Source organism: Meles meles, chromosome 17, assembly GCF_922984935.1.
Source record: "Meles meles chromosome 17, mMelMel3.1 paternal haplotype, whole genome shotgun sequence".
In the NCBI taxonomy this organism is placed as follows: domain Eukaryota; kingdom Metazoa; phylum Chordata; class Mammalia; order Carnivora; family Mustelidae; genus Meles; species Meles meles.
Genome location: NC_060082.1, coordinates 50,937,801 through 50,961,897, shown reverse-complemented (window position 1 = coordinate 50,961,897; position 24,097 = coordinate 50,937,801). Strand labels below are relative to the sequence as shown.

Sequence of the window (24,097 nt, the reverse complement as noted above, 5' to 3'; positions counted from 1 at the left end):
TGGCCATTTAATTTCTTTAATCACCCTGGGAGAGGGACACCATTCCCTTCTCACAAATGGATCTCAGAAATTAAATGACCTAAGAACACATGGCAAGTCTGGGGAAGTTCCAGGACCCGACCAGGTTTTGAGGCTCTATACCTGGCATGTTTTCCACATCAGCCTCATGGCCTCTGTAGTACCAATGTCACGTGGTGAGACTGCTCCCATGTGCTACTCCCACAATAACCTCATGACGTCTTAGCCCTACCACACATCTCATAAAGGCATCTTCACATGCTGGGCAGGGCGTGTCATGCCAAACCCCAAGTGCATAGCAGAGAGGGGTCACTAAGGACTGAGCCTCCTTCACAGCCTGATATTTGTAAGGTACAATAGGTACCCCTGCCTTCCTTTTATATCTCATAGTCAAGGACAAAGGAGAGAAAGAGCGGGCCTCAGACTGACAAAATATGGGGCTGATAGTCTTGGGGAGATGGTCAGGCTGACATAAAGTGCTGAGAGTGCAGCCAGGAGTTGGAACTTTAGACCCTCTAGTTTATCCCAATTGATGTGGGGATACTTCGAGACATGTTGGTACCTATGGTGAGAATGCTAAGCTTAGATACCTGGAAACATAGAACCCCATGCCCATTAGTCTCAAAGCTGGTTGTCCCCTCTCCAGGACAGTAATGTAGAATTATCTATCAATTTTGGACACTCTAATTGCCTCCACTAAGTAATTTGTACCCCTAGTCCTCGTATTCTTAGGCCTCTCTACTTTCTCCAGTTCAAGAGTTGAGGCAAATCCAAAGCTGTTTCTCTTTATTAAAAACTTCAAGTCTTTGCTCTAACTCTCTAAATCCATACAAAAATGAATAATGCAGAGTGCTTGGGTGGCTCATCAGTTGAGTGTCCAACTCCTGGTTTCAGCTCAGGTTATGATCTCAGGGTCCTGGGATCGAGCCCTACATCAGGCTCTGCACTCAGAGGGAAGTCAACTTGAGGATTCTGTCTCTCCCGCTCCCTCTACTCTTTCTCCCACTTGTGTTTTCTCTCTCTTTCTCTCTCAAATAAATAAATAAATCTTAAAAAAAAGAAACAAATAATTCAATGCAAAAATAATATTATGGGCTTTGGCCTTTGTACACAGACAAGATAACTCCCAGGCTGGGGAAGAATAGATCCAAAAGATCAATGAATCTTGCAGTTTAGTCTATTTTGGGTGCTTTTCTGCAAGGCAAGTTGATTTAGGGGAATGAATTTAAGAGTTAATGTCCCTTGAGATAGGAAATCAATGGAACCCCCTTCCCTTGTGGCTGCAGTTGGAGTGTGACATATTTGTGAAGCGAAGCTCTACCTCTTTGGCTGTTTCCTAGCTTTCTTTTGCAGGTCTTTGGTCAGACACCATTTTATACTGTTGAAAATTCACAATGGAGCTTGTGGCCAGAAATACCTTATAACTTGGTAAGATTCTTGAGTGGCAGAGCCTTTGGGGTGGGGAGAGAGGGACCTAAATCTGAAGTGTGATTTGAGAGATAGATAAAATGAAGAGGAAGTCCAGAGTGTGACTCTGGAAGAAACTATAAAGCAGGTGAGTAGGACCTTGTAAACAGCATCAAGCCACGTGTAGACCTTTCTCCTTTTTGTGTTTTTACCACTTGGGCAGACAATCGCTGGTGAATTATCTCCTCTGTATTCTAGTCTATGGTCAGCAAATGATATTCATCTTTCATGTCCACTGTGATAATTGGGTAGCAAATGTTTGGAACACCATTTAGAAGAACTCTGGGACAACACCTAATCAAGAAAAAGTCTGAGAATTGATGGACAATGTCTGCCGCGAGCAGGATAGGAAGTGTCAGCCTATGGGCCACATAGTGATTATTTGCATTATAAGTTATAGCTTAAGGTAAGGTGCCACTCTTCAATTCCGAAGACTACCCTACGACTCTCCTTCAGAAACATGTCTTTCTCCCAATCTTTTTTATCTCTTATATGTTCTCCTTATCCATGGTCTTTCTCTTCTCCTTTTCCCCTTTCCTGTTCTTCTTTCCCACTATGTACACCTTAGACATACCAATGACTTCTGCATGCTGTACCCGTGGCGTGTGGGATCAGCAAGATCTCTCTAAACCATGCTCATAACAAGATTTTGTTTTTCTCTGCGACCTGGACAGCTTAGAAAGACACTCCCCTCTGATTCTTATATCTGATTTCCCTAGGAAACCCCTAAAACTTAAAAAATCTTTATTTTCTTGAAAGAGAAGAAATAACCACCAACACCACAAAAATATAAAAAATTATGAGAGACTACCATGAAAAATTATATGCTAAAAAATTGGACAACCCAGAAGAAATGGATAGATTCATAGAAATATACAATTTCCAAAAATGAATCAGGAAGGAATAGAAAATCTGAATAGAATAATTACTAGTAATGAAATTGAATTGGTGATCAGAAAATTTCAAAGACCAGAACCCAGATGGATTCACAGGGGAATGCTACCAAAGGTTTAAAGAAGAATTAATACCTATTCTCATCAAACTCTTCTAAAAAATAGAAGAATAAGGAAAGTTTCCAAATACCTTCTACAAGGCCAGCATTACCCTGATACCAAAATTAGACAAAGACACTACAAAAAGGGAGAACTATAGGCCAATATCTCTGAAGAACATAAATGCAAAACTCCTCAACAAAATATTAGCAAACTGAAAGCAGCAATACATTACAAGGATCATTTACTATGATCTAGTGGGATTTATTTTATGGTTGCAAGGATGGTTCAGTGTTTGCAAATCAATCAACATGATATACCACATAAACAAAATGAAGGATAAAAATCATATGATAATCTTAATAGATGAAGAAAATACATCTCACAAAATTCAACATCCATTCATGATAAAAAAAAAAAACTCTCAACAAAGTTTGTTGAAAAAGAACATACTTCAACATAATAAAGGCCATATATATATGACAAACCCACAGCTAAGATGAAAAATTGAGAGCTTTTCCTCTCAGATCAGAAATAAGACATGAATGTCCACTTTTACTACTTTTTTTAAACATAGTACAAACCACAGCAATCAGATTTTTAAAAAAGGCATCCAAATTGGTAAGGAAGAAATAAAACAGTCACTTTTTGCAGATATGATACATATGAAGCACTAAAGATGACATCAAAAAAGTTAGAAGTAATAAATGTAATTTATGTAATTCTGTAAAGTTGTAGGATACAAAATTAATAAACAGAAATCTGTTGTTTCTAGATACTAACAATGAAATAGCAGAAAGAGAAATTAAGAAAACAATTGCATTTATAATGATACCAAAAAGGATAAGATACCTAGGAATAAACTAATCAAGGACGTGAAAGACCTGTACTCTGAAAACTATAAAACACTGATGAAAAAAATTAAAGATGACACAAACAAATGGAAAGACATACCATGCTCATGAATTGGAAGAGTTAATATTGTTAAAAGTCTGTACTACCCAAAGCAATCTACAGATTCAATTCAATCCCTATCAAAATATCAATAGGGGTACGGAGTCAAGATGGCGGCGAAGTAGCAGGCTGAGAATACATCAGGTAGCAGGAGATCAGCTTGATAGCTTATCTAAACATTGCAAACACCTACAAATCCAACGGGAGAGCGAAGAGAAGAAGAACAGCAACTCTAGAAACAGAAAATCAGCCACTTTCTGAAAGGTAGGACTGGCGGAGAAGTGAATCTAAAACGATGGGAAGATAGACCGCGGGGGGAGGGGCCGGCTCCCGGCAAGCGGCAGAGGAACGGAGCACAAAATCAGGACTTTTAAAAGTCTGTTCCACTGAGGGACATTGCTCCAGAGGCTAAACCAGGGTGAAGCCCACGTGAGGTCAGCGTGGCCCCAGGTCCCGCAGGGTCACAGAAGGATCGGGGTGTCGGAGTGTCGCAGAGCTCGCAGGTATTAGAACGGAGAAGCCGGCTACAGAGACAGAGCCGAGGACTGAACTCTCAGCTCGGGGTTACCTTTAACTGGTCGCGGGCTGGGTGAGCTCGGAGCGCGGCTAGAGGCTGGGGATACGGGAGTGATTGGGTGCTGTCCTCTGGGGGCACACTGAGGAGTGGGGCCCTGGGCTCTCGGCTCCTCTGGGCCGGAGACTAGGAGGCCGCCATTTTCATTCCCGTCCTCCAGAACTCTACGGAAAGCGTTCAGGGAACAGAAGCTCCCAAAAGCGAACCTGAGCCGATTACTTAGTCCTGCCGCCGGTAAGGGCGGTGCAATCCCGCCTCGGGCAAAGACACTTGAGAGTCACTACAACAGGCCCCTCCCCCAGAAGATCAACAAAATATCCAGCCAGGACGAAGTTCATCTATCAAGGAAAGTAGGTTCAATTCCTAAGACAGAAGCGCAATTCCACAGGAGGAGAAAGCAAAGCACGGAACTCATGGCTTTCTCCCCATGATTCTTTAGTTTTGCGGCTACTTCAATTTTTTTTTCTTTTTTCAATTTTTTTTTCTTTTTTCTTTTTTCTTCTTCTGCTAAATTTTTTAAAACTTTTACCCTTTTCTTTTTTAACGTTTTTTGACTAGCTTATCTAAATATATATATTTTTTTCTTTTTTATATATTTTCTTTATTTGTTTTATTTTTCTAAATTTTTTTCTTTATTTTTCTGAACCTCTTTTTATCCCCTTTCTCCCCCCCACAATTTGGGGTCTCTTCTCATTTGGTTACAGCGCATTTTTCTGGGGTCTTTGCCACCCTTTTAGTAGTTTATTTGCTCCTTCATATCCTCTTATCTGGACAAAATGACAAGGCGGAAAAAATCACCACAAACAAAAGAACAAGAGACAGTACCGAAGGCTAGGGACCTAATCAACACAGACATTGGTAATATGTCAGGTCAAGAGTTCAGAATGACGATTCTGAACATTCTAGCCGGGCTCGAAAAAGGCATGGAAGATATTAGAGAAACCCTCTCTGGAGATATAAAAGCCCTTTCTGGAGAAATTAAAGAACTAAAATCTAACCAAGTTGAAATCAAAAAAGCTATTAATGAGGTGCAATCAAAAATGGAATCTCTCACTGCTAGGATAAATGAGGCAGAAGAAAGAATTAGTGATATAGAAGACCAAATGACAGAGAATAAAGAAGCCAAACAAAAGAGGGACAAACAGCTACTGGACCATAAGGGGAGAATTCGAGAGATAAGTGACACCATAAGACGAAACAACATTAGAATAATTGGGATTCCAGAAGAAGAAGAAACAGAGAGGGGAGCAGAAGGTCTATTGGAGAGAATTACTGGAGAGAATTTCCCTAATATGGCAAAGGGAACAAGCATCAAAATCCAGGAGATGCAGAGAACCCCCCTCAAAGTCAACAAGAATAGGTCCACACCCCGTCACCTAATAGTAAAATTGACAAGTCTTAGTGACAAAGAGAAAATCCTGAAAGCAGCCCGAGAAAAGAAGTCTGTAACATACAATGGTAAAAATATTAGATTGGCGGCAGACTTATCCACAGAGACCTGGCAGGCCAGGAAGAGCTGGCATGATATATTCAGAGCACTAAACGAGAAAAACATGCAGCCAAGAATACTCTATCCAGCTAGGCTATCATTGAAAATAGAAGGAGAGATCAAAAGCTTTCAGGACAAACAAAAACTGAAAGAATTTGCAAACACCAAACCAGCTCTACAGGAAATATTGAAAGGGGTCCTCTAAGCAAAGAGAGAGCCTAAAAGTAGTAGATCAGAAAGGTACAGAGACAATATACAGTAACAGTCACCTTACAGACTAATAATGGCACTAAATTCATATCTCTCAATAGTTACCCTGAATGTTAATGGGCTAAATGCCCCAATCAAAAGACACAGGGTATCAGAATGGATAAAAAAACAAAACCCATCAGTATGTTGCCTACAAGAAACTCATTTTAGACGCGAAGACACCTCCAGATTGAAAGTGAGGGGGTGGAAAACAATTTACCATGCTAATGGGCATCAGAAGAAAGCTGGGGTGGCAATCCTTATATCAGATCAATTAGATTTTAAGCCAAAGACTATAATAAGAGATGAGGAAGGACACTATATCCTACTCAAAGGGTCTGTCCAACAAGAAGATCTAACAATTTTAAATATCTATGCCCCTAACGTGGGAGCAGCCAACTATATCAACCAATTAATAACAAAATCAAAGAAACACATCAATAATAATACAATAATAGTAGGGGACTTGAACACTCCCCTCACTGAAATGGACAGATCATCCAAGCAAAAGATCAACAAGGAAATAAAGACCTTAAATGACACACTGGACCAGATGGACATCACAGATCTATTCAGAACATTTCATCCCAAAGCAACAGAATACACATTCTTCTCTAGTGCACATGGAACCTTCTCCAGAATAGATCACATCCTGGGTCACAAATCAGGTCTCAACTGGTATCAAAAGATTGGGATCATTCCCTGCATATTTTCAGACCACAATGCTCTGAAGCTAGAACTCAATCCCAAGAGGAAAGCTGGAAAGAACCCAAATACATGGAGACTAAACAGCATCCTTCTAAAGAATGAATGGGTTAACCAGGAAATTAAAGAAGAATTGAAAAAAATTCATGGAAACAAATAATAATGAAAACACAACAGTTCAAAATCTGTGGGACACAGCAAAGGCAGTCCTGAGAGGAAAATATATAGCGCTACAAGCCTTTCTCAAGAAACAAGAAAGGTCTCAAGTACACAACCTAACCCTACATGTAAAGGAGCTGGAGAAAGAACAAGAAAGAAACCCTAAACCGAGCAGGAGAAGAGAAATCATAAAGATCAGAGCAGAAATCAATGAAATAGAAACCAAAAAAACAATAGAAAAAAATCAATGAAACTAGGAGCTGGTTCTTTGAAAGAATCAATAAGATTGATAAACCCCTGGCAGACTCATCAAAAAGAAAAGAGAAAGTACCCAAATAAATAAAATCATGAATGAAAGAGGAGAGATCACAACTAACACCAAAGAAATACAGACAATTATAAGAACATACTATGAACAACTCTATGCCAACAAATTTGACAATCTGGAAGAAATGGATTCATTCCTAGAGACATATAAACTACCACAACTGAACCAGGAAGAAGTAGAAAACCTGAACAGGCCCATAACCAGTAAGGAGATTGAAACAGTCATCAAAAATCTCCAAACAAAAGCCCAGGGCCAGACGGCTTCCCAGGGGAATTCTACCAAACATTTAAAGAAGAACTAATTCCTATTCTCCTGAAACTGTTCCAAAAAATAGAAACGGAAGGAAAACTTCCAAACTCATTTTATGAGGCCAGCATCACCTTGATCCCAAAACCAGACAAGGATCCCACCAAAAAAGAGAACTATAGACCAATATCCTTGATGAACACAGACGCAAAAATTCTCGCCAAAATACTAGCCAATAGGATTCAACAGTACATTAAAAGGATTATTCACCACGATCAAGTGGGATTTATTCCAGGGCTGCAGGGTTGGTTCAACATCCGCAAATCAATCAATGTGATAGAACACATTAATAAAAGAAAGAACAAGAACCATATGATACTCTCAATAGATGCTGAAAAAGCATTTGACAAAGTACAGCATCCCTTCCTGATCAAAACTCTCCAAAGTGTAGGGATAGAGGGCCATACCTCAATATTATGCAAGCCATCTATGAAAAACCCACCGCAAATATCATTCTCAATGGAGAAAAACTGAAAGCTTTTCTGCTAAGGTCAGGAACACGGCAGGGATGTCCATTATCACCACTGCTATTCAACATAGTACTAGAAGTCCTAGCCTCAACAATCAGACAACAAAAAGAAATTAAAGGCATCCAAATTGGTAAAGAAGAAGTCAAACTATCACTCTTCGCAGATGATATGATACTATATGTGGAAAACCCAAAAGACTCCACTCCAAAACTGCTAGAACTTGTACAGGAATTCAGTAAAGTGTCAGGATATAAAATCAATACACAGAAATCAGTTGCATTTCTGTACACCAACAACAAGACAGAAGAAAGAGAAATTAAGGAGTCAATCCCATTTACAATTGTACCCAAAACTATAAGATACCTAGGAATAAACCTAACCAAAGAGGCTAAGAATCTATTCACAGAAAATTATAAAGTACTCATGAAAGAAATTGAGGAAGACATAAAGAAATGGAAAAATGTTCCATGCTCCTGGATTGGAAGAATAAATATTGTGAAAATGTCCATGCTACCTAAAGCAATCTACACATTTAATGCAATCCCTATCAAAATACCATCCATTTTTTTCAAAGAAATGGAACAAATAATCCTAAAATTTATATGGAACCAGAAAAGACCTCGAATAGCCAAAGGAATATTGAAGAACAAAGTCAAAGTTGGTGGCATCACAATTCCGGACTTCAAACTCTATTACAAAGCTGTCATCATCAAGACAGCATGGTACTGGCACAAAAACAGACACATAGATCAGTGGAACAGAATAGAGAGCCCAGAAATCGACCCTCAACTCTATGGTCAACTAATCTTCGACAAAGCAGGAAAGAATGTCCAATGGAAAAAAGACAGCCTCTTCAATAAATGGTGCTGGGAAAATTGGACAGCCACATGCAGAAAAATGAAATTGGACCACTTCCTTACACCACACACGAAAATAGACTCCAAATGGATGAAGGACCTCAATGTGAGAAAGGAATCCATCAAAATCCTTGAGGAGAATGCAGGCAGCAACCTCTTCGACCTCAGCCGTAGCAACATCTTCCTAGGAACAATGGCAAAGGCAAGGGAAGCAAGGGCAAAAATGAACTCTTGGGATTTCATCAAGATCAAAAGCTTTTGCACAGCAAAGGAAACAGTTAACAAAACCAAAAGACAACTGACAGAATGGGAGAAGATATTTGCAAACGACATATCAGATAAAGGGCTAGTATCCAAAATCTATAAGGAACTTAGCAAACTCAACACCCAAAGAACAAACAATCCAATCAAGAAATGGGCAGAGGACATGAACAGACATTTCTGCAAAGAAGACATCCAGATGGCCAACAGACACATGAAAAAGTGCTCCACGTCACTCGGCATCAGGGAAATACACATCAAAACCACAATGAGATATCACCTCACACCAGTCAGAATGGCTAAAATTAACAAGTCAGGAAACGACAGATGCTGGCGAGGATGTGGAGAAAGGGGAACCCTCCTACACTGTTGGTGGGAATGCAAGCTGGTGCAACCACTCTGGAAAACAGCATGGAGGTTCCTCAAAATGTTGAAAATAGAACTACCCTATGACCCAGCAATTGCACTACTGGGTATTTACCCTAAAGATACAAACATAGTGATCCAAAGGGGCACGTGTACCCGAATGTTTATAGCAGCAATGTCTACAATAGCCAAGCTATGGAAAGAACCTAGATGTCCATCAACAGATGAATGGATAAAGAAGATGTGGTATATATATACACAATGGAATACTATGCAGCCATCAAAAGAAATGAAATCTTGCCATTTGCGATGACGTGGATGGAACTAGAGCGTATCATGCTTAGTGAAATAAGTCAATCGGAGAAAGACAACTATCATATGATCTCCCTGATATGAGGACATGGAGAAGCAACATGGGGGGTTAGGGGGGATAGGAGAAGAATAAATGAAACAAGATGGGATTGGGAGGGAGACAAACCATAAATGACTCTTAATCTCACAAAACAAACTAGGGGTTGCTGGGGGGAGGTGGGATTGGGAGAGGAGGAGGGGGCTATGGACATTGGGGAGGGTATGTGCTATCGTGAGTGCTGTGAAGTGTGTAAACCTGGCAATTCACAGACCTGTACCCCTGGAGATAAAAATACATTATATGTTTATTAAAAAAAAAAAATTTTGGAAGGGGAGGCGAACCATAAGAGACTGTGGACTCTGAGAAACAACCTGAGGGTTTTGATGGGTCAGGGGTGGAAGGTTGGGGGAACAGGTGGTGGGTAATAGGGAGGGCACGTTTTGCATGGAGCACTGGGTGTTGTGCAAAAACAATGAATACTGTTACGCTGAAAAAAAAAATATACCAATAGTATTTTTCACAGAACTAGAACAGATAATCCTAACATTTTTATAGAACCACAAAAGACTCCAGAATACCAAAGCAGTCTTGCAAAAGGAGAACAAAGCTGCAGGTATTAGAATCCTAGAGTTTAAAATATACTACAAGGCTATAAAAATCAATATTGCACTGACACAAAAACAGACACATAGATCAATTTAGCTGGATCTGTAGATAAATCTATCCATAGATCTATTTCTAGTACAGAGAGTCCAGAAATAAACCCACACTTTTATGGTCAAGTAATCTATGATGAAGGAGGGAAGAAAATACAATGGGAGAAAATACAGTCTCTTAAATAATGTTGAAAAAAACTGGACAGCTACATGCAAATGAATGAAACCACTTTCTTTTACCATACACAAAAATCAACTCAAAATGGATTAGAGACCTAAGTGTGAGACCCGAAACCATAAAAATCCTGAAAGAAAGCACAGACAATAACTCTTTGATATCAGCCTTAACAATATATTTGTGGATATGTCTCCTCAGCAAGGGAAACAAAAGCAAAATTAAACTATTGAGACTATACCAAAATAAATACCTTTTGCACAGCAAAGGAAACCATCAGGAAACGAAAAGGCTACCTAGTGAAAGAAGAAAATATTTGCAAGTGATATATATGTAAGAAAGGGTTACTATCCAAAAAAATATAAGAACTATACAACTCAACACCAAAAATAAATCCAACTAAAAATGGGCAGAAGACCTGAATAGAAATTTTTTCCAAAAAAGATGTACAGAGGGAGGTGGCTGGGTAGCTCAGTCAGTTAAATGTTGGGCTTACAATTTCAGCACAGGCCATGATCTCAGGATCATGAGATCGAGCCTGATGTAGGGCCTGCACTCAGCAAGGAGTCTGCTTAAGATGGTCTGCCTCCCTCTCTCCCTCTGACCCTCCCCCTGCTTGTGCTCTCTCTCATTAAAATTAATACAATCTTTAAAAAAAAAAAAAAGAGGTATAGATCACCAGTGTACATGTGAAAAGATGTTCAATATCATGACTCATCGAGAAAATGTAAGTCAAAACTACAATGAGGTACCACCTTATACCTGTCAGAATGACAAGCAAAAACAAGTGTTGGCGAGGATGTGGAGAAAAGGGAACCCTCAGTCACTGTTGGTGAGAATGTAAATTGGTGTCACCACTGTGGAAAACAGTATGGCGATGCCTCAAAAAATTAAAAATAGAACTGCCATAAAATCCAGTAATTCTGTTACTGGGTATTTACCCAAAGAAAATGAAAATACTAATTTGAAAAGTTATATGCACACCTATGTTTAGGCATTATTTACAGTATCCAAAATATGGACATATCCTACGTGTCCATCAATAGAATACTACTCAGCCATTAAAAAAAAAAAAAAATGAGATCTTGTGATTTGTGACAACATGGATGGGGCTAGAGACTATACCGCTAGATGAAATAAAAGCAAATATTGTATGATTTCACTTATATGTGGAATCTAAAAAACAAAACCCAAATGAACAAATAAAAGCAGAAACAGACCCGTAATACAGAGAACAAACAGGTAGTTGACAGTTAGGAAGTGGATGAGGAGGGATGAAAAAAACAGGTGAAGAGAAGTTCAAGTAAAAAGAAAAATTATATTCTTCTTCCTTCTCTGGTGGCTCAGTCCTTCAGGATCCAACCTGTACTATAAATGATGTGAGTTTTGTGTCTTTTTGTACATGTTGTGCATTTGATATGGGTTAGGAACTTGTAAGAAATTGTAAGTGTGCTTACAAAGAAACAAGTTGAATAGAGTTATGACACACCACAGATCAAAATCTCTTCTGCTTCTCTTCTACCTAACAAGACTTAGATCTTTTCTTAAACAACTTCACTGAGGAATAAGGACAATGTTTTTTTATAAAAGACCAAGGTTTTTCTTTCCTACCAATTCATTCACTCCTTTGGAAACCTCAACTCAAGTCTTCATTCCCTTAGATACTATTTTTAATCAATATACCTCTTCTGCAGGCCAGATACTGCAGGAATGAAGTTGTTTCCCCTTGCTAAGCTGCATTTCTTAGCATTCAGTTCCATTTCTCTTTTCTGTTCCCACGTTGTTTGGACCCTAGATTGCAAAGTACAAAGGATTATTGACCTGGTTGGAAAAATACCGGTTACCTTTCTTCTGTAAAACCAATTTGTGTTTCCATTACATTCTCTGTCAGGAGCTCATCAGCTTCATTAACTCCCCAGAAGGAGGTAAGCATGAGTGTGTGTGTGTGTGTGTGTGTGTGTGTGTGTGTGTGTGTGTGTAGAAATATGGGAAACCAGACTGCATAATGATCCTGTGCCTGTTGGTTCTATAGTAAGGTACAAATACTGGCCAGCTTTGTACCCTTAGATGGGAGGGTACCTCAGCTTGTAATGTAATGCAGCAGTGGTTGAAATGTTGGTACCTAGAGCAATAAGCAGGGATCAAATAGGTTATGTGGATTAGTTGTCAGAAATGAGAGAATTCCTGGTGGACACACAACATGGAAGCATTGCCTAAAATATATCCAGAATCAAACATAGCTCACCGCCTGGTCTAAGCCTCCATCATTTCTCACCTGGCCACTGAACTCATCTCTTAATTAATCTCCTTGCTTCTTCTCTTGTTCTCCTGTTCTCAGCAGCCAGAGAGAGCATTTTAAAACTTAATTCAGAGCACATCACTCCTCTACTCACTGCTCCATACCCGACCAATGGCTCCTGTGTCAGCGTAAAATCCAATGCCCCTACAATGGCTTTCCGGATCCTACCGATGTGGTCCCATTACTTTTAGGACCTCATCTGCTCCTACTCCCCCCACCTTGCTTACTCCATTCCAGTTATACTTGATCTGCTTGCAGTTCCTCAAACATGCTGGATACATTCTCACTTCAAGGCTTGACTTGACTGTGCACTCTGCCCGGAATGCTCTTTCTCCATATGTCCACATTGGCTCTTTCTCTACCTCTTCAGATCTTTGTGCAAATCTCACCTCCTCAGTGGAGAACTACCCTGATGATCCTAGTGTCCACTCATCCAACTCTTGCCCTAGCACTCCCAAGTCCCTTTACCCTCTCTTACTTTTCTATTTTTTCCTGTAGGGCTTATGACGTTCGACCTTACCAGATAATGTATTTACTATGGTTATTGTTTATTATCTGTCTCCTTCACCAGAATGTAAGGGTCCTTGAGGTCAGGGACTTTGTTTGCAGATGTATCCCAAACACCTAAAATGGTACTAAGTAGTAAACATGTAGTAAATATTTATCGAAAGAATGAATTAATAAAATTCCATCTAGGGCTGAATCGATAATTTGATAATTTCTCAGCTCCACCCTGGGGAAAGTCAAGATTCAGGAGATATGATTGAGTAAAATGTAACAAAACACCCAATATACTCATATACTCATCTCCTTCATCCATCCCAGTATATATATATTGGAAAAATTGGGTAGGCAAAATCACTGTCAGGTGGGGATTACAGAAGGCAAGAGGTGTTGCTCAGAGGGTGTTTTTTAGTCTGTGGGTCACTAAGAGGGTCTTTTCCTATGTTCAGAAGTACCACATACTCATAACCAGCTCATCCAACTGGCCATGATTTTTCCTCACTCAAAACTGACTGAATGGGGGTCTAGCTGTGCAAGGCTGAGAGAGGTGCTGGGGGAAGAGCTCATTGTCTCTCTCTCATCATGAGCTTCTCCTGGCAGCCAAGATGATGAGATGGAGGAAAGCAGACCAGTGGCTACTCCACAAGTGCGTTGGTGGGGTCAGAGGGATGTGGCGCTTCTGTACCTACCTCACCAGCAGTACAGGTAGGTTCTTGGAGTTGTATCTGGAGCCTTTGCAAGTTCTCAACAGCTTCCAGGATGCCCCAGTGCACTCACTGACAGCAGGGTATGTATATGGGAAATATCGTGTTTTATTATTGTTGTTTGGGTGAAAGTCTTTGAAAATGGGTCCACGGTGTAGGTTAGGGCAAAAGCAATCAGAGTGCCCTTCTTTCATCCATCCATCCACCCATTCAGTTAACAGTGTTGGTGGAGCACCACTGTATGGCAGCCACTGTGAACAGAGCCACAAATCCCCACTTAATAAAGCTGCCACAACGGTGGGGAAACAGACTAGGAACGAGGAGATAAACAAACCTGAAGCACAAGTGTTGGGATGCACGGCTTTCTGTTCTGTTGGGTCCAGTGGTTGATGAGTGCTGGGAGGTCAGCAGCCACACTAGCCAACACTCCAGTTCAGCAGCATTAAGTTCCATCTCAGGACAAGCTCTAGTTTAAGGGTGAAATCCTGTGTTTCCAGGGAGCAGATAGGGAAGAACTAGACAGACCATCTTTAAGTTTATCACTCAGACTCCAGCCCTGGCAAAGTTGTGAAACAGGGAGTATAGCCTTTGACAACTTTGGGCTCCATTATTCTTCTTCTGGCTGCTCTCGGCCCACGTTATAGCAAATATTCTTTTTTTTTTTTCTCATTTTCTTTTTTTTTTTGGATAAAACTCAAATGTCTCAAGATCCATCCTTGGAGTCTTGCAGTTTTTCCCTAAAGTGACACTTTTTCTCACAACAACAGAATTCACAAAAGATCCCTACCCATTAACCCCCTTTTCTCTGTCCCTCCATCTGCCCCTACATTATGACATTACTAAAGACCATGCCTTAACCTAAAGAAGTGACTAATGGTGATATTGGTGGTGGGGAGGGGTGTCAGTCATATCAGCTGCTACACCCAGATGTAAACACTGCAGGGGCGAGACTGGGCTGTGACTCTGTGCTCACCCTTTCTGATCTGTAGGTGAAGAGTTGGTGGACTTCTGGATCCTTGCTGAGGAGATCTTGAGCATAGATGAGATGGACCTGGAGATGAGAGACCACTACCTGTCCCTCCTCCTTGTGCTGAAGGCAACGCATCTACAGGAGGGCTCAAGAGTGATAACTCTCTGCAACATGAACATCAGTGAGGATCATAGAGAATTACATCTGAACTGAAATCACCGGGGGGTGTAACAAAGAAGTCAGTTCGGTGTCTGATAATACTCAGTTTCTCATTTTGCAGACTGCTGCCCTCTCCATTCTCTATGTATCAGGGATACCACTGAGAACCTGAACAGGGAAGGGTTTCAAGAGACCCGTTATCTTTGAGCTTCTTCCTGAGATACTGCTCGCCAGTAAAGGTTGGCTGGAAGGAGTGAGGAGGAACTGGGACAGGGTAATTAAACAGCTCCTGCATCTTCTGAGACTGCATGGCTTGTCTTTCTTTCAGCTGAGATTCCCTAGAACAATCTACAGTTCACAGGCCAAACATAGTTCATGTAGCCTATGAACTAAGGATGTTTCTATATTTGTAAAGGGTTAAGGAAGAAGACGATGCAGCAGAGCCTGCATATGGCTCTCAAAGAATATTTCATTTGATCTTAGCCAAAAGGCTGAGAAGTGAGCAAAGAATAATATTTTATTATCTGATCCTTTACAGGTTTGCCAGCTTCTTCTCTAGAACACCAGAGTCATCTAAATTTATTTATTTATTTGTTTGTCTATTTATTTAGTAAGTAAGGAGACATTCCTAACCCAAATATAAATGTGTTCCTGAAGATTTGCTGTTTGGGATTGGTCACACACCTCTATTCATACAGATAGTTTGAGAATTTATGACATTAAAATCAGGGCTAATAATGACTCCTTCAAATTACCCATCTAAACCCCTTCTTCCAGGCAGATCTGACTCAGAAATCCCATTCTTAAACATGTTTTCGTGTACCTTGTCTAAAAAATAATTCAAGGAATCCCATAAACTGGCTTATTGTTATGGTGAAGAAGGAGGGTAATCAAAGAAAGGGGTCACTGTTCCCTGAGAAAACCCTGAAAATGTGTTTATTATATATTTGTCCTGTCCATACCCAAAGGTTGTATGAAGAACAAATGAAATGCTATGCACAATGATATTTGGAAAAATTCAAAAAACAACTCCCACCATCACTATCACCACCATCACTACATTATTTTCATCCTTCATGTCTCTTCTCTTTCCAGAGTCCCTCCTGAACCTCTCCATCTGGCATCCCAACCAGTCAACCACCAGGAGGGAGATCTTGAGCCACATGCAGAAAGTGGCTCTGTTCAAAATTCAGAGCTATTGGCTCCCCAACTTTTACACCCATGCCAGGACAATTATGGCCAAGGAGGAATCATGCCAAGGTCTAATGCAGGAATATGAGACTCGCCTGTACACTATTTGCTGTACTCATGTAGGAGGACTCCCTCTAAACATGAGCATCAAGGAGAGCCACCACCCCCAGAAGCAGTACTCGAGCAGGAAGACCAAGAGGAGGATGTGGCAATTGATAGACCATAGCACTACTCTGAAAATGGATACCAAGCCAGACACCAACATTACGCACCCCCAGAAGATGTGTTCTCCAGAGAAAGACACATACGAATATAGATATATACAAATGCCTTCCCCGAAAATGACTTCTTCAAAAGAGAGAATAATCAGTTCCCTGGAAAAGGATATTTTATGTGCCAGGAAGTCTGACATGAAAAAGAAAGCCAAGAGCCACCTCCACACGGAGGGCCTCTTTGAGACAACATTCCCTACACACCTGAGGACGGTCACCCCTATCATCAATCACTCCCCCCAGATGAAAGTCAAGAAGGCCATCAAGCAAACCATCTCCTTAGGGTACACACACTGGGCTTTGTGTGCTGATGCCTGTGCAGGGAGTCCCTTCCGGAACCACCTGAAAAAGCAGAATTTGAAAGTGGAGACCCAACTCCTGGACCTCTGGCAGGATCTGCACCATTTTCTCAGTGTCCTGATGAATAACAGGAAGACTGGGAATGCCACCTTTCGGCACATGCTGGGCAACCGAATTTGTGAGCTCTACCTGAATGAGCAGATTGGTCCATGCCTACCACTCAAATCGCAAACCATTGAAGGCCTGAAGGAGATGCTGCCTTCTGGGGATATAAACCCCTGGATTCCCAGAGCCCAGAGGGAGATCTGCAAGGTAGGAATTGCAAGGTAAAAGTCTGCAATGTAGAAATTGGTTAGTATCTGGAAGATTAGGTCAAGACTGGCCAAAAGTCCTATCTGGTCATCTAGACTGGTTAAGTTAATGATATAATAACCAACATAATTTTTCACATATTGAAGACTTGGTTGATCTCTTAGGAAAAAGCTATACAAATTCCCAAGAAATAGCCAAAATCCAAAGTAGAATGTAAGTGGGTGATTGGTCAACATCCACTGTTTATTTCTTCTTTAATTTACCCTTATATGGAATCTCCCAAAACCATGAACCCCAGAGTGTTGTACTGAGGAAAGTTCCAAGAATTCTGTTCCAAACATAATGTATTGAAATGCAGGGTAGACTAGACTATCAAGAAGTGGCCAGTTGGTAAGAGTTTATTCTTATCCCAAAACATTAGATAAAAGCATGCAACTATCCTGAAGACTCACAGCCAATGAGGCCCATAGCTTGAATATTTATGGTCAAGATCTTGGCAGAGACAAATGGCAGAATCAAGTTGGGTAACAGATGAAGGTCTGCTACAAGGGACTGCTTATACAGGAAAGGGCATGAGGGTAGGGAAACCACAAGAGATAGTGTAACACCTCAGGGCCAGTAAGCGTGGGTCATTTTTCTCCCTCTGAGACCTGAAGAATTGAGGAGAGGGAGTAGTTACCAGAACCAGGAGAGAAAGAGCTGTTTGGGGTGCGGCAGTTGGCAGGAACTCTGTCAGTAGAAATGTATAGCCAGTCCTCAGTGATCTGGCCAGAAGGGATCACGGGGAATAGCTAATCCCACGCTTACTCTCCTCCTGCTTTCCCATCTCCTGTTAGGACTCCTTTTTTTTTTTTTTTTAAAGATTTTTTATTTATTTATTTGACAGAGAGAGAGAGATCACAAGTAGGCAGAGAGGCAGGTAGAGAGAGGGGGAAGCAGGCTCCCTGCTGAGCAGAGAGCCCGATGTGGGGCTCGATCCCAGGACCCTGAGATCATGACCTGAGCCGAAGGCAGAGGCTTAAACCACCCAGGTGCCCCTCCTGTTAGGACTCCTAACTAGATGAACCCAACGTGAGGTCAAGGGAACCTGTTGATGTGGTCCATACAGGTTAATTTCCCAAGGCACAAGCAGAGTGAAGAAGGATAGAGAGTAGATCTGGAAGGGCGGGTGAACATAAGCAACTTATTTAGTGCATTAAAATGTATTTGCCTTATAAAGTGTGTTTTCACATATTACCTCTTTGAGGCTTCTTAGAACCTCAGAGGTAGACAGGGTAGTGCTATTGCCGCTGTTCCGTAACTGAGGTAAAGGACACTGACCCTAGAAGGTAGGTGGGTTAGCCCAAAGGCACACAGCAGGCTAGTGGAGAAACCAGTCAGAACCCAGGAAGTCTTAGCATGCCTCCCCTTCCCTGTTACAACTGCTCTTGTCTAAGACCCGCCCAGTGTCACCTAGATTACTGCAGTGGCCTCCTGAGTGATGCCTCTGGATTCATCCTTGGACATAACAAGCAGGCTCATTTCCACACTGGCCGTGCTGATTCTGCAAAAACATACACTGTGTGATTTAACTGAAATCAGTAAAAGGAATTGAGTGGGGACCTTGAAAACAGATGGCTTTCTGTCTTCGGTAAAATCCGAAGACCTTGCCAAAACTGGCAAGGCCAAATAATTTCTTCTCTACCTCCCTCTTTGGTTTCCTCTTCCACTGCGTCTGGGCACACCACTCCAGCCACGCTAGGCATACTGCCTGCTCAGTGGTAGTGCTCCCACCTTTGTACAGTGCAGATGCTCACACAGCTTGCCCCCCACCTTCAGCTGTTTGCTCAAGTCCTCTCAGCAAGGCCTTCCTTACCCACTTCATATAAAATTTCATCTCATCCCCACTTTGTTTTTCTCCTTAGCACATATCATCCAGAGCCAACCATCCATCTAACATACATACGTACATACATACACTCTGTGTGAGTGTGCGTATAATACACATATAATCCTTACAGTGTACACGTATGCATATGTGCGTACATCTATTATATACACATACACTTGTATTATGTTTCAGGTAGATGCATAATACATATATGTGTATATATATATATACATATGTCTATGTATGTATGTGTGTGTGTATATATTTATTTATTTAACTTACTTTGCTTATTTCTCCCTATGAGGTCTGGGATTTTCATTGTTTTGTCAGTACTGTCTCACCAGCATTTGGAACACTACCTGGGGGAGTATAGTATTCAGTGCTTGATAGTGCTAATAGACATTCAGGCTCAATAGATGTCTTTTGAACTGATCAATCGCAGTTAGCAATGGCCCCCTTTTGGCCTTCCCCAGAGCTCTTTTCTGATTGGAAACAACTAGATTCTTTTTTTTCTTTTTCCTTTTTCTTTTCTTTTTTGAGACAACTAGATTCTGTGAGAACTCTGATTTTCATCCATCTCTTCAATCATCCTCCAATTATCCAGTCAACCTTTGTGAATGGTAATTATAGTATGTCCACTGATATGTCCATTTCCTGACTTCTGACTCACCAATGTGGAAACACATCTATGTGGAGTAGGGGGAAAGTTTGTAAAGTTCTGACTGTGTCACTGTTTGGCTATGTGATCTTGAACAAACCCAAAGTATAATTCTTGAATTTCCCTAGGTCTCTTTGCCTCATATATAAAATGAGAAATGGGACAAAATCATATTTTGTCATTGTATTTGTGGATTTAATAAGTTTATAGATACACTGAGAATACTATACCATAAAAGGAAATGGGTAGAGAGAAGTAGGCGTGAACCTGGAGGACAGCGCATCAGCTTAAAAATTGCCTTGGGTTCTAACCAAAGAGGGGAGGATTGAGAGAAGGTATGAAGATGGCAGGAGTAAGGAGTTCCACAGACACTGGAACATATTTACTATCTGGCCTTTCATGCACTGCTCTCAGGATAGGGCAGGAGAGTTTACCAAGTGATGGGCAAACTGAACTTTGAAGGAAACCCTAATATAGTTTAATGAAAAACAATTATAGGGTGAAACCATATAATTGTCTTTCTCTGCTTGACTTATTTCACTTAGCATAATCCTCTCCAATTCCATCCATGTTGATGCAAATGGTGGGAATGCATCCTTTGCAATGGCTGAGTAATATTCCATTATATATATGAACCACATCTTTATCCATTTATCTGTTGGAGGGCATCTTGGCTCCTTCCACAGAATGGCTATTGTGGACATTGCTGCTATGAACATTGGAGTGCATATTCCCCTTCTTTTCACTACATCTGTATCTTTGGGGTAAATACATAGTAGTGCAATTGCTGGGTCATTGGGTAGCTCTGTTTTTAACTTTTTGAGGAACCTCTATACTGTTTTCCAAAATGGCTGTACCAACTTGAATTCCCACCAACAGTGTAAGAGGGTTCCCCTTTCTCAACATAAGGAACAGTATGGAGGACATTAGGGGAAGGAAGGGAAAACTGAAGTGGGGGGAAATCAGAAGGGGAGACGAACCATGAGAGACTATGGGCTCCACGAAACAATCTGAGGGTTTCAGAGGGGAGGGGAGGTCGGGGGATGTGGTAGCCCCGTGACAGGTATTAAGAACATGTGTTCATGGTGTTATAAACAAATAATGAATCATGGAACAGTACATCAAAAACTAATGATGTACTATATGGTGACTAACATAACATAATTAAAAAAACAATTATAGAAAAAGTACATATATATTAAAAATAGTAGGTAAATAAAAATAAAATAAATTTTATTTAGATTCAATTAGCCAACATATAGTACATCATTAGTTTCAGATGTAATATTCAATAATTCATTATATAACACCCCTTACTCATCACATCACATGCCCTCCTTAATGCCCATCACCCAGTTACCCCATCCCCCCACCCTTCCTCTAGCAACGCTTAGTTTGTTTCCTATAGTGAAGAGTTTCTCACTGTTTTTCTCTCTCCCTAATGACTTCCTATTCAGTTTTTCCTCCCTTCCCCCTATGATCCTCTGCACTGTTTCTTATATTCCACATATGAGTGAAAAAGTGCAGATGCTCACACAGCTTGCTTCCTCCCCCACTTCAGCTGTTTGCTCAAGTCCTCTCAGCAAGGCCTTCCTTACCCACTTCATATAAAATTTCATCTCATCCCCACTTTGTTTTTCTCCTTAGCACATATCATCCAGATCCAACCATCCATTCTAACATACATATGTACATACATACACTCTGTGTGAGTGTGCATATAATGCACATATAATCCTTACTTATAATCATATGCTAATTGTCTTTCTCTGACTTACTTCACATAATACCCTTTAATCCCATCCATGTCAATGTAAATATTAAGTATTCATCCTTTCTGATGACTGAGTAATATTCCATTGTATTTATACACCACATCTTTCTCCATTCATCTGTCGATGGACATCTCAGCTCTTTCCACAGTTTAGCTTTTGTGAATATTGCTGCTATAAAAACTGAGGTGCAGGTGCCCCTTCAGATCACCACATTTGTATCCTTTGGGTAAACACCTAGCAGTGCAATTGCTGGGTCATAGGGTAGTTCTATTTTTTTAAGGGGTTTTTTTTTTTAGATTTTTTTATTATTATTATGTTCAATTATCCAACATAGAGTACATAATTAGCTTTTAATGTAGTGTTCAACAAGTCATTAGTGCAAATAAACCTCCATTTTTCACTTCTTGAAATATCTCCATACTGTTTTCCAGAGTGGCTGCACCAGCTTGCAGTCCCACCAAGAGTGTAAGAGATTTCCCTTTTCTTTGCATCCTCACCAATATTTGTTGTTTCCTGCCTTATTAATTTTAGTTATTCTGACAGGTGTGAGGTGATATCTCATTGTGGTTTTGATGTGTATTTCCCTGATACCAAGTGATGTGGAGCATTTTCTCATGTGTCTGTTGACCATTTGTATGTCTTCTTTGCAGAAATGTCTGTTCATGTCCTCTGCCCATTTCCTGACTGGATTCTTTGTTTTTTGGGTGTTGAGTTTGCTAAGTTCTTTAGAGATTTTGGATACTAGCCGTTTATCCAATATGTCATTTGTAAATATCTTCTCCCATTCTGTCACCTGTCTTTTGGTTTTGTCAACTATTTCCTTTGCTGTGCAGAAGCTTTTTATCTTGATGAAGTCCCAATAGTTCATTTTTGCTTTTATTTCCCTTGCCTTTGGAGATGTCTAGCAAGAAGCTGTTGCAGCCAGGGTCAAAGAGGTTATTGCCTGTGTTCTCCTGTAGGATTTTGATGGATTCCTGTCTCACATTTAGGCCTTTCATCCATTTTGAGTTTATCTTTGTGTAAGATGTAAGAAAATGGTCGTCTCATTCTTCTACAGGTAGCTCTTTAATTTTCCCAGCACCCTTTATTGAAGAGACTGTCCTTTTTCCATTGGATATTTTTTATTTCTTCATCAAATATTAGTTGACCGTAGAGTTGGAGTGTCCATTTCTGGGTTCTCTATTCTGTTACTTTGATTCATTTGTCTGTTTTCCTGCCAGTACCATACTCTCTTGATGATTACAGCTTTGTAATATAGCTTGAAGTCCAGCATTTTGATGCCACCAGCTTTGGTTTTCTTTTTCAACCCTCCTCAGGCTATTTAGGGTCTTTTCTAGTTCCATACAAATTTTAAGATTATTTGTTCCAGCTCAGTTGCATTTCTATACACTAACAATGAGACATAAGAAAGAGAAATTAAGGAATCAATCCCATTTACAATTGCACCAAAAACCATAAGGTACCTAGGAATAAACCTAACCAAAGAAGTAAAGGATCTATACTCTAAAAACAACAGAACACTTATGAAAGAAATTGAGGAAGACACAAAGAACCGTAAAAACATTCCATGCTCATGGATAGGAAGAATATTGTTAAAATATCTATGTTACCCAGAGCAATCTACATATTCAATGAAATCCCTATGAAAATACCATTGACATTTTTCATAAGTCAAATTTTAAAAAGTAAGTATAAGTTTAGATATTGCTTTATTATATTTATTATTTATTACTATATTTTGCTGCAACTCTTTCTTCTAATGAGAAATGCTTTATTAAGCATTATTGGTTAAGATACCAATTAGATCACTTATTCACTAGTTATTAGAGTCATAAATCTTTTAAGCTAGAAGGAACATTAGTAGGGTACTCATGTCACACATTTATTTATTATTCATATTTAATATATATATTTAGAGATTATCCTCTGGTCAGTCACATCATATTACATTATATATTGCTAATATTCAATCACTGAGCTGAATTTTCTCAGGAATATACTTCACTCCAGTTCCCCAGGAGCCCAGGAGATCTATGAAGTTACTAAAACTCATACTCTTTGACTCACTCACCTTTTGGCAGTATGACTTAGGTGGTTTGTGGAAACAATCTTACATTCCTTAAAAATTACTGTTGACTCATTCCCAGCAAACTCATGTCTAGACTACATACCAAGGCATCCAAGTCCTTCATGGATAGTCCCAACCAAACCTTCACTGCCTCATCTCTTGCTACCACCCCACCACTGTGCTCTCTGCAGAATGCTACAGCTCACCCATGTTGGAGTACTCATCATTCCCAAACTGTCCTTGCCCATCTCTGTGCCTTTGCTTAAGTTCTTCCTACTGCCTGGAATGCCCTTTACTCAACTTCCATATGGTGAGCTCCTACTTATCCTGCAAAATGCAAATTCTGGTTAAAATTTCCTTGCCTTTCCGAATTCTTTCTGAATTTCCTGAACTCTGCTCCCAGAGGACTTTCTTCACCCTTGTACTGTAGCATGTGCTATCCTGTGCTGTTCATCATGCCAGAAGGTGCACTCCTTGAGAACAAGTTTCATAACATATCATCCATATATTCCCAGCCATTTGCATAGTACCTGGCAGATAGGAGGCCCTCAGAAACTATTTGTCAAATAAATGGGTGAACAAAGGTGAGAGTACAGACAAATAAACCTAGCTGTGCCCTAACTCTTAGGTGTTTTTG

General features: G+C 40.3%; 1 protein-coding gene across 1 annotated transcript in view; it reads left to right on the top strand.

Annotated features, from left to right (window-relative positions):
• The window catches only part of RGSL1 (regulator of G protein signaling like 1), a 78,737-nt gene that overhangs the window by 5,147 nt on the left and 49,493 nt on the right, over positions 1-24,097 (top strand). Inside the window, exons 3-7 of the mRNA XM_045983529.1 lie at positions 1,372-1,446; positions 12,174-12,303; positions 13,782-13,886; positions 14,875-15,036; positions 16,110-17,089. Coding sequence (XP_045839485.1) covers positions 1,372-1,446; positions 12,174-12,303; positions 13,782-13,886; positions 14,875-15,036; positions 16,110-17,089 — 1,452 coding nt within the window. The remainder of the gene's footprint in view (positions 1-1,371; positions 1,447-12,173; positions 12,304-13,781; positions 13,887-14,874; positions 15,037-16,109; positions 17,090-24,097) is intronic.